This window comes from Symphalangus syndactylus, chromosome 6 (genome assembly GCF_028878055.3).
Source record: "Symphalangus syndactylus isolate Jambi chromosome 6, NHGRI_mSymSyn1-v2.1_pri, whole genome shotgun sequence".
NCBI lineage: Eukaryota > Metazoa > Chordata > Mammalia > Primates > Hylobatidae > Symphalangus > Symphalangus syndactylus.
In genome coordinates, this window is record NC_072428.2 from 148,203,368 (window position 1) to 148,221,023 (window position 17,656).

The 17,656-nt window shown below is 41.4% G+C and overlaps 1 protein-coding gene across 4 annotated transcripts in view; it reads right to left on the bottom strand.

The window, feature by feature from the left end:
* ESYT2 (extended synaptotagmin 2) overlaps nucleotides 1-17,656 on the bottom strand; it is a 101,136-nt gene that overhangs the window by 13,629 nt on the left and 69,851 nt on the right. For 3 of the 4 annotated variants that reach the window (XM_055269699.2, XM_055269696.2, XM_055269698.2), the window contains 5 exons: nucleotides 16,511-16,600; nucleotides 15,940-16,035; nucleotides 9,166-9,228; nucleotides 6,052-6,126; nucleotides 4,599-4,685 (listed from right to left, as the gene is read on the bottom strand). In XM_055269699.2, coding sequence (XP_055125674.2) covers nucleotides 4,599-4,685; nucleotides 6,052-6,126; nucleotides 9,166-9,228; nucleotides 15,940-16,035; nucleotides 16,511-16,600 — 411 coding nt within the window. The remainder of the gene's footprint in view (nucleotides 1-4,598; nucleotides 4,686-6,051; nucleotides 6,127-9,165; nucleotides 9,229-15,939; nucleotides 16,036-16,510; nucleotides 16,601-17,656) is intronic. The other variant, XM_055269697.2, reaches the window with a different exon arrangement.

Here is a 17,656-nt window from a genome sequence, read left to right on the forward strand (position 1 = left end):
CTGCAGAACCTTTCTACGTCTTCTAAGCTCCTGACCCTTTGTCCTCAGAGATAGGAACTTAGAAAATGTAGAAAGCGGCCAGGTGGGGTGGCTCACGCCTGTAATTTCAGCACTTTAGGAGGCTCAGATCATCTGAGGCCAGGGGTTCGAGATCAGCCTGGCCAACATGGTGAAACCCCGTCTCTACTAAAAATACAAAAAATTAGCTGGGCGTGGTGGCACGCACCTGTAGTCCCAGCTACTCAAGAGGCTGAGGCATGAGAATCACTTGAACCCGGGAGGAGGAGGCTGCAGTGAGCCGATTATCGCGCCACTGCACTCCAGCCTGGGTGACAAAGCTGTTTCAAAAACAAACAAACAAATGTAGAAAGGTCCACAGACAATATTAGTCTGTAAGAAAGATATTTTTAAAAACCTAAACGCATTTCAGCCATATTCTCTTAAGTAGTGTTTCCATAATGATTAACATGGTACGAAATCTCCTAAGAAAGACACAAAACACTGTTAACAAGCAAAAGATCTGCTATTTCCTCATTATAGATTACAATGAGCACAGAAAGAAATGATGCAATAATGACAAATGAGAAAAGCAATAACGACAATAATGACCCATCAGTTAGGAGAACACTGGGTTAATAGGCAATAGTCTACCTGGCTTTTAACCCCTGGGAAAATGGTGGCAGTATACATTCATAATGATGTATACAGTTTCTACTCATGACATTTATGGAGACAATACACTTCTAAATACCTTTTAAGCCTTCCCTATTCAAAATCCACATTAAAGAAAATTTACAGCATTTGCTTTAAATGCAAGGCAATTTTTCCTATTTTTTAAAAAAACAGAGGCAGATCTCACTATGTTGCCCAGGCTGGTCTCAAACTCTTGGCCTCAAGTGATCCTCTCATCTCAGCCTCCCAAAGTGCTGAGATTACAGGTGTGAGCCACCATGCCCAGCCTTTTTCCTGAATAATAACCTTCCGCTTTATCTCTGCAACAGGAATTATTCCTGTTAGATGGCTGTAATATAAAATAATTTAATCAAATAGAGTAAGAACTCTGAAGGTTTCTCAGGCTATACAAAAATGGTCAGAGAAAGGCCGGGTGCGGTGGCTCACGCCTGTAATCCCAGCACTTTGGGAGGCCGAGGTGGGTGGATCATGAGGTCAGGAGATTGAGACCATCCTAACACGGTGAAACCCTGTCTCTACTAAAAAAAAAAAAAAAAAAAAAAAAAAAAAAAATACAAACAATTAGCTGGGCATGGTGGCGTGTGCCTGTAATCCCAGCTACTTGGGAGGCTGAGGCGGGAGAATCACTTGAACCCAGGAGGCAGAGGTTGCAGTGAGCCGAGATTGTGCCACTGCACTCCAGCCTGGGTGACAGAGTGAGACTCTGTCTCAAAAAAAAAAAAAAAAAGGTCAGAGAAATTAACACATAACTACTCAGGAAAACGTAAAAGCTTGATTGCGTATTTCTTTTTAAACTAAACTATAATCACAAAAGCAGTTTTAAATGAAATAACTAGGACAATGTTTGTAGAACTTTAAAAATTATTTTTAAAATCCAAGGTCCAGTAAGCATAGATTATTTTGAGAATATAGAAGTGCACTTTATGAAGGAAAAACCAGCTAGACAAAACACAAATCCTTTTGTATAAAACAGAATGTAAAAAAGTATCAGGTTGGTGCAAAAGTAATTGCAGTTTCAATGGCAAAAACTGCAATTACTTTTGCACCAACCTAATAAAACCACCAACACAGAATAATGAGACAGGACCAGGCAAGCCGGCATGACCAGGTCTCCAAGGCCCGGCTGTTCACACACACACCTATCAAGAGAAGTTCAAGACACAAGAAGCAAAAACAGAGGCTGAGGAAAAAATACAAATTCAGGGATTTAAACAGCGTGCTCTTCATACCTGATATAAGAAGTAGTCTGAGAACTAGTAAGGCCCCAGAGGGCCTGAGCAATGCCACCAACCACCCTGACCTACTGACATTCATGAGACACTCGCCAACACCAGAAAGGCACACAGCCTACAGGTGCACGTGGAGCGTGTCCCAGGATAGGCAGTGCTCTGGGCCATAAAGCCGGTCTCAAACATAACAGGGCTCATGTCATACAAAGTATGTACTCTGACCACTATGGAATGAAACTGGAATCAATAATAGAAAGATTAAAAAAAAAATCCCCAAACATGGAAACTAAGTAACAGACCAAAATACCCCATACACGGGTCAAAGGAAAAAGCTGAAAGGGAAACTGAGGAAATAATAATAATCAAAAGGAGACATCAACCACCAGTCAAAGTTCGTGAGATGTAGCTACAGCAGAATTTACAGTGAAATTTACTGGAGTAAATGCCCACATTATAAAAACAGAAATGTCTCAAGCTTCTTCTTTAAGAAACTAGAAAAAGAGAAGCAAAGACCCAAAGTAAGTGGGACTGAAATAATAATGGTCATAGCAGAAATCAAGGAAATAGTAAAAGAAAAGCAATAATGACAATTAAACAAAAAATTGGTTAAGAAAATAAAATCAATAAACATCTTGTAAGACTTATTAGGAAGAAGAAGAGAGAAGACAGGCCAGGCATGATGGCTCACGTCTGTAATCCCAGCACTTTGGGAGGCCAAGGTGGGTGGATGGCTTGAGCTCAGGAGTTCGAGACCAGCCTGGGCAATGTGGTGAAACTCCATCTTTACATACATAAATACACACACACACACACACACGCCCCTCCAAAACACAAAAATTAGCTGGGTGTGGTGGTGTGCACCTCTAGTCCCAGCCACTTGGGAGGCTGAGGCGGGAGGATTGCTTGAGCCTAAGAGGTCAAGGCTGCAGTGAGCCATGACTGCACCACCGCACTCCAGCCTGGGTGACAAAGTGAGACCCTGCCTCAAGAAAAAAAAAAAAAAAGATTAATAAAGCACCAATAATAAAGACAGTGTGATACCGGCATAAAGACAGACATATAGAACAACGGAACAGAAGGAATTCCAGAAATAGACCCATACATATGGGCAACTGAATTTCTGGAAAGTTGCTAAGCTAATAAATTAGGGCAAATAATAATCTTTTTAACAAAGATTAAACAAGTGCACAACTGCTGAACAACTACACAGCCATATTAAGAAAAAGAGGCTGGGCACAGTGGCTCACAACTGTAATCCCAGCACTTGGGGAAGCAGAAGTGGGAACATCGCTGCTTGAGCCCAGGAGTCTGCGACTAGTCTGGGCAACACTGTGAGACCCCGTCTCTACAAAAAATAAAAAAATTAGCCAGGCATGGTGGTGTCTGCCTGTAGTCCCAGCTACTCCGGAGGCTGAGGCAAGAGAATCACTTGAACCCAGGAGGTGGAGGCTGCAGTGATCTGTGATTACACCACTGCACTCCAGCCTGGGTAACAGAGTGAAACTCTGTTCTCCAAAACAAAGAGGTGGGGTGCAGTGGCTCACGCCTGTAATCCCAGCACGTTGGGAGGCCAAAGTGAGCAGATCAACTGAGGTCAGGAGTTCAAGGCCAGCCTGGCCAACATGGTGAAACCCCATCTCCATTAAAAATACAAAAAATTAGCCAGGCGTGGTGGCGCGCACCTGTAATCCCAGCTCTCAGGACGCTGAGGCAAGAGAATCACTTGAACCCAGGACGTGGAGGCTGCAGTGACTGAGATCGCACCATTGCACTCCAGCCTCGGTGACAAGAGTGAGACTTCGTCTCAAAAAGAATGAAACATTAAAAAAGAAAAACCCCCTAAACGTCTTACAAATTCAGTATTAAGAAGACAAATAACCTAATAAAAAAGACAGGCAAAAAAAACTGAATAGACATTTCACCATAGAAGATACACAGACTGTAAAAAAGCATTAAAAGGTGCCCAATGTCACTAGTAATGACACAGAAACCACCCGGAAATACTCCTGTCTACCCACTAACAACACAGCACTGGCGAGATGTGGGGCCACCTCGACTCACATGCACTTTGGTGGGAATGTAACGTGGCACAATCTCTGGAAAAACAATTGGCCAGTTTATTAAGAAGCTAAACAGGAGCAATCTGCTCCTGGGCATTTTACTCAACAGAATGAAGGCATATGTACACACAGTCTTGTATGTGATATTCACAGCAGATTTATATGTAATAGGTCTAAACCGGAAAGAACCCAATCCTTTATCAATGTCTTACTCACAGGTAAATGGATGAGCAAATTTTGGTATATCCATAAATACTACTCAACAATAAAAAAAGACAAACTGTGGATATCTGCAACAACACGGGTAAACCTCAGAATAATTATCACCAGAAAATACAGACAACTAGAGTACATACTGCATAATTCTATTTGTATAAAATTCTGGAAAATGTGAACAGTAATCTATAGTGACCAAAGGCAGGTCTGTGTTTGCCTGGGGCTGGGGGAGGTCCGGGTTACAGAGAGAACAAGGGAGCTTGGTGGACGGATCTACCAATTGTCCTGATTGTGGCGATGGATTCTCAGGCGTATACACGGGTCACAACTCAGCAAATTGTATACTTTAAAAAGTCAATTGTATTTCAATAAATTGGTTAAAAAAATGCAAATAAAATACCTCAACTTCAAGGTCCTGGCGCTTGGGATTGTGAATGAAGAAAGTGAAGTTTTCCTCCCACACAGGTTCATTGGTTTTGTATCGAATCTGGAAGAAATATACAAATTATTAGCTCTGATATTTTCTGTGGAAAAGGGCTACTCATTTTATGTGTTTAGAAGCTTAGAATGAAAAATAAAAATAAAATAAATAAAACAAAAAACTAGAAGCTTAGGTTGACCTTAATTAAATTCCAAGACATGTATTTGCAGGTATACACTATTATATATTGATTGTGGACGTGTTGAAAAGATAACGAGACGGTCTAAAGCCTTTCGAGTGTGTCACGAGGCCCTGAACTGTGCACCCACAGATAGAGGCTTCGTGTGCATGGCCTGGCCTCAGTTCTGTAATGACTTTTGCACCAACATAATAGCTCCTCTAAACTGAGGAGGCTGTGCACTTGGGCACATCTCTTAAACCGTTAACAATTCATTGAGTGATGGCCTGTAACTTTGGGCAATTTCTTTCTCTTTTTTTTTTTTTTGGTAGGGGGGATGGAGTCTTGCTCTGTCGCCAGGCTGGAGTGCAGTGACGCAATCTCAGCTCACTGCAACCTCCGCCTCCTGGGTTCAAGCAATTCCCCTGCCGCAGCCTCCCAACTAGCTGGGATTACAGGCACGTGCCACCACGCCCAGCTAATTTTTTTCTCCTGTAAGGAAAGTAGAACATATTACAGCAATATGTAACAGCAATATCCTCTTTTCAAGTCGTAATTCTAACTGTATTGGTTGAATTTTAAGCACTGTTGGTTTTCTTTTAAACAACATTTATAGAGTGCTCAAGACAAACTTAGGAATTGTTCCCATGTGTCTATTCATGAAATCAAGCAAAAACATATTCATCTATTACTTTCTAATGTTGTTTTTGTTTTGCTTTTTGAGACTGAGTCTTGCTCTGTCGCCCAGGCTGAAGTGCAGTAGTGCAATCTCTACTTACTGCAACCTCTGCCTCCTGCCTCCTGGGTTCAAGTGATTCTCCTGCCTCAGCCTCCCGAGTAGCTGGGATTGCAGGCGCCCGGCACCACACCTGGCACCATGCCCGGCTAAGTTTTGTATTTTTAGTAGAGACGAGGTTTCACCATATTAGCCAGGCTGGTCTTGAACTCATGACCTCAAGAGATCTCCCCGCCTCGGCCTCCTAAAGTGTTGAGATTACAGGTAGGAGTCACACCACACCTAACCACTGAAGTTATTTTTAAAAATGAACAGTATATTTCTTGCTATTTCAAGTAGCTGGTTATCTATATCAAATGACTGATTTAAGAAAAAATAGATCTGGAAAGCCCTGGTCTCGATGCCCACACTATCACACAACTGAATGCATTTGCAACCCGGCATCCCCCCGTGAGACAGCAACACGGACAGCGCCCACACGACAGGCACCAAGGCTGAGTCGGGGGCCAGTGCCTTACCTTGCTCTCCTGGGCCTTGTGCCCAACTGACATCTGGACAACAGGATTTGGGTTGCTGCTTATTTTCTTCCCTGACTACCCAAAACAAACAGAAAACAGACAAAATAAATAAACACATTTTGAAATGGGTCTTAACTAAAAATGAAATTACTGGCTTATATTAGTAGTCATTTTTATTTATCTCTGATCTTAAGGGAATACCTGGGAACAATTTAATGGGAAAATATATGCTACACACACCCCAAACCATAACTACAAAACTCTCATTTGCACACACATTTTAAAGGTTAGCGTCTGGTATTTTTAAAGCCAACTACTTTGGAAAACTGAATCTTCTAAAAATTCTTAATCACAGTTTTCAAAAGTTCTTTTATTTACAAGGATAACGAAAATGAATAAAGTGCAATTAATGAAAACCAAAAACCATGAGAAAAGACAAATGTAAAAGAACGTAAAATTCAGAATATTTCTCTGGTGGGAATAAAAACACTACAGAGTGTCAGATATATGGTTTTATGTTCTCAACTTAGCGTCTTCTGTTTGAGCATTTTTAAGCTTTCATATATCAAATCTTGCTTACCAGCTGCTAAATAATTTTTACTGGAAGAATAAACATCAGTTTAGAATCATATTAAATTAAGCAGATATAAATATGAATAAAAAATTCAGGACTAGGAAAAACGGTAAGAAGTATACATTAGCACAGATAGTTGATAGGAGAAAATAGTAAAACAGCAGATACGTGTGACATGAGGTTTATTTATAACTTAGCCCCACAAGAAGATGCAGTTAAATATCTGTGTTAGTGGAAATTAATTAGAAGGTCATAAAAATGTTTTTGAGTTAAATAATTTTAGAGTCAAGACTCAACAATACAGCAATGTCAGAAATAGGTGTCAAAATCCTATCATTATTGGAAGAAATATTATTAGCTCAAACCTACTGTGATAATCTATTTTCTGGTTCATCTTTCTGATGTGAATGAATTCTGCAAAATGAAATAAGTACTGTTAAAAGAAGTTTCCAAGGCTACAGATTACTGTGGCAGAGAATACTAATTTTCCCCCTAAGTTAATTTTCTCCTTTTTCCTTTAATATTAGAATTCCCAAGTGTTAGCTGAGCACAAGTCCTCTGTAAATAAAGATTTTGTTGACAAACCTCCCTTGCAGTCAGGCATGGCCAAGCAACTAAGTTCTGGCCTCACAGGAGGCTGTGTCCCCTCGGGCTGGAGCCACAGGTAGCTCGTGGCAGACCCCCAGGCCAGAACCCCTGGACTTTAGAGGGAGATCAACTACTGCTACTTCTAAGTCAGTTCTGTTATTAGATACAGAAGCCAAGGTTGCTCCTTAACTAATAATATAAACACTTCATCTCTGAAAAAGTGGTCACCTGTTCCTAGAGATTGACTGCATCTTGTCAATTTTAAAACATATACTTTTTTCCCCCAACTTTCTAACATCCCTGAAAACAGAATGAATCTTAAATCGATAATATATACCTTTTTGGGGGAGGTTGGCAATAGTGAGAGTTGTCACTGCCCTAACCAATTTATTTTGCTTCTATTTTCTGTTTAGGTATACCTGTCAGTGACATGATTAAAGTGTTTACCCTAAGTCTAAAATTCTCTAAGTATCAAATAAACACTGTCAAAACTTAACGGCATTTAAAATCTTAGTGGTTCATAAAATAATGATGTATCTTAAAATGGATGATGTTTTCAATCCTATGAAATAAGGTTAAGTTTTCTACTATGATGCAATATTCAAAATACATCAGCACAAGTCAAAGGGACAAAGTATAATAATAATATAAGTGTAAGTCAGACTGTCTTGAACTTAAACCTCAGCTCTATTTATCCCTTGATTATTGAGACCTAAATGTTGCATCTATCTGAAACTCAGTTTGCAAGTTTACAAAATGGGCATTTTTGGAACCTAGATGAGCTAATATAACATAACAATTATAATATATATTATCCTAGCTACACTGGGCACTTTCGTATGCATTATTTTATTTAATGTATTTGATAATTTCATGAAGAGGATACTACTCCTTCCATTCTACAAACAACACAACAGAGTGGATGAAGTGTCTTGTTGGAGGTCACACTGCTTGCTGAGTAGTTAGGTTGCAATTTAAACACAGTCTGATTTCGGGGCCTTCAGCCTTAACGTTATGTTCTCAGGTAGCAAAGAAGAGTGTTGATGTAATTCCTTTCAGTGTCCTGGAGGGCACAGTTATTTCAACTACTGTGCTAACTAGTACTCCACAGGAGGAACCTGTGCTCCTTGGTGCAGGACGAAGTGTGGGTTCGCAAACACCACACTATAAAGCAGACTCTGCCAGTCTCCTGCACCTTTGAAATCTAACTCATTTTTTCCAGATGAGACTGGTTAAAAACAGTTCCTGTTTCTTTAGGATAGATATTCTTTAAATAATTACATGTAAAATTCCCCACCTCCCCCTAAAATTTAAGCCTAAAATGTTCAAAAAAATTAAAGAAAAAATAATAAAACATTAAGTCATAAGAAAACTTTTTAACAATTTGTCAGAGCACACACGTGGATGTCATATTTTAGGGAGTGGAGCTTAGTTTTCAATAGACCTCATTCAATGAAATTGAAAGCTTCTCAAAAGATCTATCACCCGAACCCAGCAGCACCAAAAGCCATGAAGTTGTTGACTCAGAGATGACCCTAACTCAACATATTGGAAGAGGTGATATTTAAATGTATATTCACAGTTCACAAGGCATACCTTTAAGTCATGATTTAAACATCAGTTAAGATTTTAAGTAGAACTTCTATATCGCAATTTTCACAAATTCAAATCCAATTAAAATAGATATTTAAATCACCTTAGAGACAGTTGCCTAAAGCCAACAGGAAAATAATCTAATTTATCATACTAGTACTTTATAAAATTTACCTTCAAAGTTGACTTTAATTGTTCTAACTACTAATTATTGGATAACAAAAGTAGGGTCTCTTCCACTAGACAATTAATTACTATATAAATATGGGAGGTAATTTGCCAATAAACTTATGAGACAAAGTATCGTCTCTTTCAATATGTTTTCATTAACTCTGTGACCTGAAGGGAAAACAGTTTACCTTTAAAGCTCTCTGAACTGCAGTCTTCTTCAAGACATCGGGGTTAAATTCTAATGGGTTACTCTTTCACGTCAGAAGAAAACGAATATGCCAAGGGTTAATAAAACATGCAATGAAGTTTATGTAAGGTTAAAGACATGAAAATTTATGGGAATAAACAAACAAAAATCTTTCAACAAAACCACCAGAATTACACAAACAACCAAATGCCACCTATAAAACTCTTTATGCCTAAGACTTCATCTTAGAATGAACCTTTAATCTATGAATATCAAAAGACAGCTCCTTATCCCCTATGATTAATATTCTTTTACTACCCCCACCCTCTTGATCCTTTGTGATTTCACAAATACAAGAGTGGGACTTTAGGAAAGGGTTCTATTTACTATTCTCTGCTGAATAAACCCCTAAAATACCAATCATAATTAAAGGTTTTATTTGAAGCACAATGAATGGGCCACAGCCGCCCAAGTCCCTCTCAGGCCAGGTCAGGTCCTGGAACAGCCGCTGAGACGCACCTTCCCACCCAGCACCCAGCAGAGGAGCTGCTCCTCTCTGCTCCTCGTCCTTTTCCGGGGTAGGAGTCAGGCTGGCTGGATCCTCACAGAAGCTTCTTGGGCTCTAAATATAGTCCTATGATTATGGGTTTTATGTTTACTTTTATTGATTTTTTTCCAGTTCATTAGTTTCTTGCCCTCAAAAAGGCAAGACTGAGTTGTTTTGCAAGCTCCTTCTAGGACTAGCATTCAATATTAAAGAATTTATCATTTTAGTTGTAATTAACTTCAAACTTGTGACAAGCTGAACTAATGTTTAATTTTTTTTTTTTTTTTGCTAAGCAAAAGATTTTATAATGAAGAAAGATGAATAACTAGCCTCTCAATCTTCCGTGACTGGCAGGCTGGGCCAGGAGAGAAGATGGAACAGGCAGCCAGGCAGGAATTCACATGACCCTAAAGCTGCTGGTGGAGCTCTCAGAAGTCCCTGGATCCACTGCCTCCGTCTCTAGGTGGAGCGTGGAGCCTGGACAAGGGCATCCTTCACACACTTCCCAGGGGCTCATATACAATGAGGATGGGAACTCTGCTGCCTGGAAGGACTGACATTCTTCAGATATCCTACGAACCCTTCCTGAAGCTCACTTTTGGATAGATATGGCCTGCACCAAAGACACTGATTATTCTAACATGCATCAAGTAAAGTAAAACAAGGAGACAGGCTGTGGTGTGTGGGTAGGGGATGCAGGAGAAGCTGTGTAAGGTAGTGGACAGCTGTGTGGCTCTGGGGATGAGATAGACTAGACTGTGCAAGTGCTTCAGGCAGGTGCCCCGTCGGGAGGCCTCTGGAGTCACTCATCTTGCGGCCTTGGGCTACTCACCGTCAGGAGGCAGTGGGAGCACCTGTGTTTTTTGTTTTTATTTATTTATTATTTATATTTTTGAGACGGAGTCTTGCTCTGTCACCAGGCTGGAGTGCAGTGGCGCCATCTCAGCTCGCTGCAACCTCCACCTCCTGGGTTCAAGCAATTCTCCTCCCTCAGCCTCCCGAATAGCTGGGACTACAGGCATGCGCCACCGCACCCAGCTAATTTTTTTTTTTTTTTTTTTTTTAGTAGAGATGGGGTTTCACCATGTTGGCCAGGATGGTCTTGATCTCCTGACCTTGTGATCCACCCACCTCAGCCTCCCAAAGAGCTGGGATTACAGGCGTGAGCCACCACACCCGGCCTTTTTTTTTTTTTTTTTTTAAATGACAGCCAAAATAACTTGCACAAAGCTCCTAGCATCATTAGTCCTAAGGGCCTCCACAGTGGTGGCTATTACCCAGCTAGCACTGTTATGTTTAAGGCGTTAGTGCAAATACCACTCATCTCAGATGAATTCCACATACAGACTGATGAATCTATAAACTTAATAAAGTGACAATAAATTCACTTTGCACTATAGGGTCGAGTGGACAGGAGGCACCAAGCACCGGACTCTGGGCCCACGATGAGTTCCGATTCCAGCTCTGCCACGCACTGACGCCGTGCCTGGGAATCTCTAGTCTGTGTCATCTGGGTTCTTGGTGTTGTCTTAATTTCCTTATCTGTAAAGTGATAATGAGGGTCTGGGGATTAAACACGTAGCACCCTGAGACCCCTGCCTGGCTCCTGGAAAGTGCTCAGTAAGTATGCTGTCATATCAGGCTTAAGATGCCAAAGTTGGCCACCATGAGTCAGAGAAAGTCCTTCTTGTTCAAGCCTGAAATTAAAGCCCAGAATTTCATCAAAAGAAGGAGGGCAAAGTTCTAAGAATCCACATTATGAAGAGGTCATTTCCAGCCTAGGAGAAATTCCTGTTGTCCTAAGTTTGCAGATGGGGATCACTGGTGGCAATGCACTCCTGGAACTGGAATTCAAGATGCTTTTGAGTGGGTAGGAAGTAAGAGAGCACTGGGTTGGCAGCTGTCAAAGCTTTCACCAGTGACAGCAAGGGTCTCAGCCCTCTGGGGAAAACTGGAGAAGCACTGATCTGGATTCATGTTGAAAACCAACGGGTGGGGGAAAAGTTCAAATTTGTTTTACAGAACATCTTAGGTGATGCATATGTTCTAATAAGGAAGTACAGTGTGCCACTTGGATAATGCTGCAGGAAAGCTGATTTTGGTAACCCTCCTGATACGAAGTCAGAGATATTTCCTTTCTGCAAGAGGAAGCGGTTGTAGAATTGGAAAAAGCAACTTGGAAAAGCTATTGGAGATAAACTAACAGTTTACACAGGGGAGCTATCTAGTCACATTTATACTCGTCTATGATGAAATTTTCTGCTAACAATCATCAGAAGCAAAAAATTATTTTCTTAAAAGTAACAGAATATGCTATTATGTACTGCTGACCTCATTTTGACTTTAAAAAGGCCTTAGACATATATGAGTAGACAGCCAGAGAGACCATGGTTACCACTTACTATTGCTGTGACTCTGAACAGCTCACCTAACCCTTCAGGGTCTTGATTTTCCTCATCTGTAAGATAGGGCAAAATACCTGTTCTTCTAATGAGATCACTTGGACATGGGGCGGGGAACATCACATATTGGGGGCTGTCAGGGGGTAGGGGGAGCAGGGAAGGATAGCATTAGGAGAAACACCTAAGGTAAACGACGAGTTGGTGTGTGCAGCAAACCAACATGGCACATGTATACCTATGTAATAAACCTGCACGTTGTGCACATGTACCCTAGAACTTAAAAGTATAATTTAAAATAAGTAAATAAATAAACAAAATACCTGCTCTTCAAGTTTTGCCCCCACCCTCTCCCTACTTTAAAAAATAAGAATAAACTGAGAATGCATAGGGAAATCCTTTGGAAACGGAAATGAAAACTCTACAAATATGCAAAGCGCTATCACTACTCTATTAAGGGATAACTGGGCTGTAAGAATCTCACTGTCAATTGGATGAAGTCTCACTTTCCAGGCTAATGACTAAGATGCTGTGGCCCCCTGTGGTCCAGAAGCAGGTGAAAACGGCTCTCTACTGAAAGCACAGAGAACAGCACAGGTATCCAGTGCCAGACATACGGACCACGGGCAACATATGATGAGATGGGAACAAAGACACGCTCAATTATCCACTCCAGGAAGGTCTTTAAGTGTCTTAAAAGAAAGTGAATCACAAACTTAATATAGTTTTCTTCTCCCTTAGGAGCTCTGGGTAAATCACGTGAGTGAAGGCAAATTTTTATTTTAAAAATGGGTGAATTTCTGTCTTCACGTGATCATCCCCCAAGTGACTGAGAGTTGATTACACAGCAGGGTTTTCAAAGAAGGCCCTAGTTCTGACTCTTGCGTGTTTGATCAGGAAGGGATAGTAGGCCGGGCATGGTGGCTCACACCTGTAATCCCAGCACCTTGGGAGGCTGAGGCGGGTGGATTGCCTGAGGTCAGGAGTTGGAGGCCAGCCTGGTCAACATGGTGAAACCCTGTCTCTCCTAAAAATACAAAAATTAGCCAGGCGTGGTGGTGGGTGCTTGTAATCCCAGCTACTCGGGAGGCTGAGGCAGGAGAATCACTTGAACATGGGAGGTGGAGGTTGCAGTGAGCCGAGACTGTGCCGCTGCACTCCAGCCTGGGCAAGAAGAGCAAAACTCCATCTCAAATAAAAAAAAAAAAAAAGGAGGGGATAGATTTTAAAACAGTTTTGTGAAAGTTTACAAAAAAATTTACATCTCACATTGAGATGAACCACAAGAAAATGAATTTTAATCATTATGGCTTCGTTTCTCCTCAGGAGAGGTTTTTTTTAACGAGCCAGTAGCAGTTGAGGAATGGAGGGCCACTTCTCTATTCGCCAGGGTTGTTCATCTCATGGTCAGATGTTCTCCAATGTTACAACAGTGTTACATTTCACAAAACAAGCACAAAATAAATACACAATAATTAAAATCATGCAAGAAAATAAAAGCATGCAACATCAGTCCACCGCCAGCCAACTGCGTTAGAAGTTCCAGTCCACATTCTGGCAGTTTCCAAACAGACAAAGAAAGAACCCCAGAGGACTCACAAATAGTGCTCTATAGACTGAGGCGGTATTTTCACAAAACACTAGTCCCGACGCTCGCCTCTCTTTTAAGTAGCCACACCCAAAGTTTCCCTCGTAGATGCTCTTAGGGCAGTGGAGCCAGGGGAGAAAGCAGAGAACGGTGGATTGTGGTCAATGAGAGCACCAGGAGCACCACAGACAGTGAGAGGCAGCGCCAGAGAATCCCAGAGCTCACGGGACGCCCCTTAATCCAGCGCCAGAGAATCCCAGAGCTCGCGGGACGCCCCTTAATCCAGCGCCAGAGAATCCCAGAGCTCGCGGGACGCCACTTAATCCAACGCCAAAGGATCCCAGAGCTCACGGGATGCCCCTTAATCCAGCGCCCAAGGATCCCAGAGCTCACGGGACGCCCCTTAATCCCGCACCAGGCACGCCGCGGCTCTGCAAAGATCCTTTGCCTCTGATGGCCATAGCACATTCCATGCACAAAGTGCCCTTTTAACAGAAGATGAATACATTTTCTCTCTGGGTTTTTTTTTTTTTTGCTTATGTGACATTATTCAAATTTCAATTTAATGTGACAACACACACAGTTCTAAAGAGGCCTAATCTTTTGTAGTCAATTCACTGATACTATTCTCTCTACCCTAAAATAGAAAACAAATTCACTTCCATCAGGCATTATGGAAGCCTTTACAACAAACATTACCATGGCTAAAAGCAAACAATTCTACTGTATAGAAATTCTGCGGAAAGATTAAATACTTAATGAAATAACTTTTTCCAAATTGAAATTGTAACAGGTAAAGTCATAGACTTTAGACTGGAAGACTGATCAAAGGCTAAGGTAAATACTTTAAGAGAAATGTAAGAATTCTTTTAAGAAGTTAAAATCGGCCAAGAAAGCTTCATTGAAATAAACAGTGCAATTCTACACAATTACATACAACAAAGAGTACAATCACATCCTCCCAGTATGAAATATAAGTGATCAATCATATCTTAATTGTAGATAACTTTAAATAAAATGCACTGGTGCACAAATATTTACTTCATTTCTGTGCAAAGCTCAAGGAAATGCACAGTTCTCAGAACGTGGAAGGTGCTGGAGGAAGCCAAGGGTGTGCATCTCGTGAACTATGAAGCATAGTCTGACCACGGCAAGGCAACACTACAGGGGATTGAAAGGCCGATAACTGAGGTCCAGGATGTGTGTCGAGAAGTGAGTTAAACGCTTCTTTGCCTTCTTGTCTATCTCCCTGCTAAACACTGACAAAGGGAGAAAAGACATAGGAAGACGATTTATGTACAAACGCACTTGGGTGGATGAGTATTTACTGTGGAGGAGGAATTATGCAAAGAATAGCTTGGGGAGGAAAGAAACTTCTGCACCAGGTGGCAGCAGTCTTTCTTCCAACAAAAGCGGCTGTGGACAAGATGAAATAAAGACTGAGTGCCCAGTCAACAAGTGTATGGGTACTCTAAAATCATCAAACAAGATGACATGACTAAGGACCACACTGCTATCCTCACTAGCAGGTTTAAGGTAGGATGCCGGAGAGCACACTATGCCTCACGAGATTGAATTAGTAAGATCTTCCTTCTCTATGGTTACAGTTATTACCTATAAAACGACATTTTACATTTTTTTCTCTACAAATGAACAATTCTGATAGAAACAAAAGTATATGCTTCTACGCACAGAGTGTCTCGTATCTGGCAGTAGGTCATTCTGAGGCATGGCTTCCTTTTCTTCTGTGAGAAACATCCCAGGCACCCGGAGGCCGGCTCGCTTGTGCAGCAGCACCATTCTGCCATCTGATGCCCCAGGGATCGCCAAGGCCCAGCAGCTCACGCAAGGCCCTGCGACAGCCAGGATGAATCTGGATTTTGTAATCAGAGCTGCTTCATTTTATTCCCATTCCAAATAGAGACAATTTCCATCCTAAGGCAACTAAGTTTTAATACTTAGTGATTTTCTAGAGAGTTAACTTCTTCTCCTGACCACTATTCATCTTCTTTTCCTATGTACTGCATTAAATCCAGCTAAATGTGTAAATAGAAACGTATGCACTCCCAGAGCAAACAGTAACTTCTCCCTCTCCACTGCCACTCTCCTGCACTTGGATGTGAAGTGAAAACGCAACAAGAAGAGAACAGGTGATGCAGAGTGCTGCACGAAGCAGTGGTTACAAGCAAGAGCAGCTGCTAGGAAATACGCACCCACAGGTGTTACCACTGTGTTACCTACCGGAAGGTTCCTTGCTGAATCCAAGTACAAGATCAGCAATGCAGAAGAAAGACCATCGTTGGCTTGGTCTTTGTCAGCTTTGATGTCTGTTAGCACCTAAAAGGGAAGGAAAAAGGCCTTAGCAGCCATGTTTCCACAGGATCAGATACTCCTTCTATCTGACTGTATCATGTTGATTACGCTAAAAATAAGAAAGGTGAGAAACCATCCAATCCATGCAATAGAGACGGAACTAAAACAATAAATACCTTTTAAATAACAAGACTACTATTCCATATATAAGCCAATTAAATGAAGCACTCAGGTGATTTCTGGCTCTCAAATCCCTGCACTTTAACGAGCGCAAAACTGAAGATCTGATAAAACAGGTATGAATGACCTATAAATTTCATTTTAAAAACTCCATTATCTTTAATTTATCCCTGATGCTACTATAGTGACTTATTACACAATAATGAAAATTACTGCTATAATTGTTAAAAAAATCAAGTAGCAACACAACTGAGAGACCAATCTCAGCTTTGAGGAGTAGTTGGTTGTGTAGTTTTCAAGAGCACATGCTTCACAACACCTTATCGAGGTTTGACGCATTTGGCATTAACGTGAGCCACTCCAGTCTCAAGTGTAGCTTCCCCTTGGGAACCTCGTCCAGAGTGAACCACTGAGGAGAAAAAAACGTTTACATTCAGCAAAAGTTCTTCTGAATCAAAAATCCAAATTAAACCCAGTCTCTACAAATGTTCCATGCTGCTCACTAACCGTGAGGCAACAACAGTTCTCAGTAACGCAAAGGCTGAGCCTCACCATATCCAGCTCTGCGCTCTGTGGATGCCAGTGACCTCACGTTTGGAGGTGATGGCAGTGACAGGGGTGAGCAGACCATTCTAAGTGCTTTACACACACCAACCCGTGACCCCAACAGAAACCCTAAGCAAGTACTAGTATCATTCCTACTTTACACATAAGAATTCAAATGTTTTCTAGGACTACCTAGAGACAGTAAAGTCTTCTGTGAATAGACTTCTTTTTTTTGAGATCGGGGTCTTGCTATGTTGCCCAGGCTGGGCTCAAGTGATCCTCCTGCCTCAGCCTCCCCAGCATCTGGGACCACAGGCATAGGCAAGCATGCTCCACCAAATGGCCTTTAATTACAGGACAAGAGATAATACAACACTGATTCCAAATACTGAATTTCAGTATCAAATGATTTAATCTGTTTGTTCTAATTCATCACTCTATACTAATAAAATAGTATACAGTTGTATCAGCTTAAAAGTCACAAAATAATTTAATCAAAGAGGCTCCTCAAACGCTAAATGATAGAAGCCATGGGCAGGACTGTCCATCCAGTGCCTGGCACACCCAGGAAAATGAGATGTCACAGCCAATGAATGCTGAACACTCAAAGGAGGGAAACGTGTGATTATGAAAGCAGCAGAATTCAACACTTTTGTTTAATTTTGCTTCATTTATCTAAATCTTACCCTTCTTTTAGAAGCCACCACAAATGTTTCCTTTTTGATACTTTTTATTCTGATGGCAATAAAACGGTAGAAGTGGAGCCTCTTTGCCATGAGTTCCCACTGTCTCTACAGGCATCTCTCATGTGAGACGCCTCATTGGCCGCCCTGTGCCTTCTCCACTATTCCCTCCAACCACCTGAAAATCTCCATCACTAGGGGGCGTCTCGCACAGCCCTGCTCTTACTCCTGCAGGG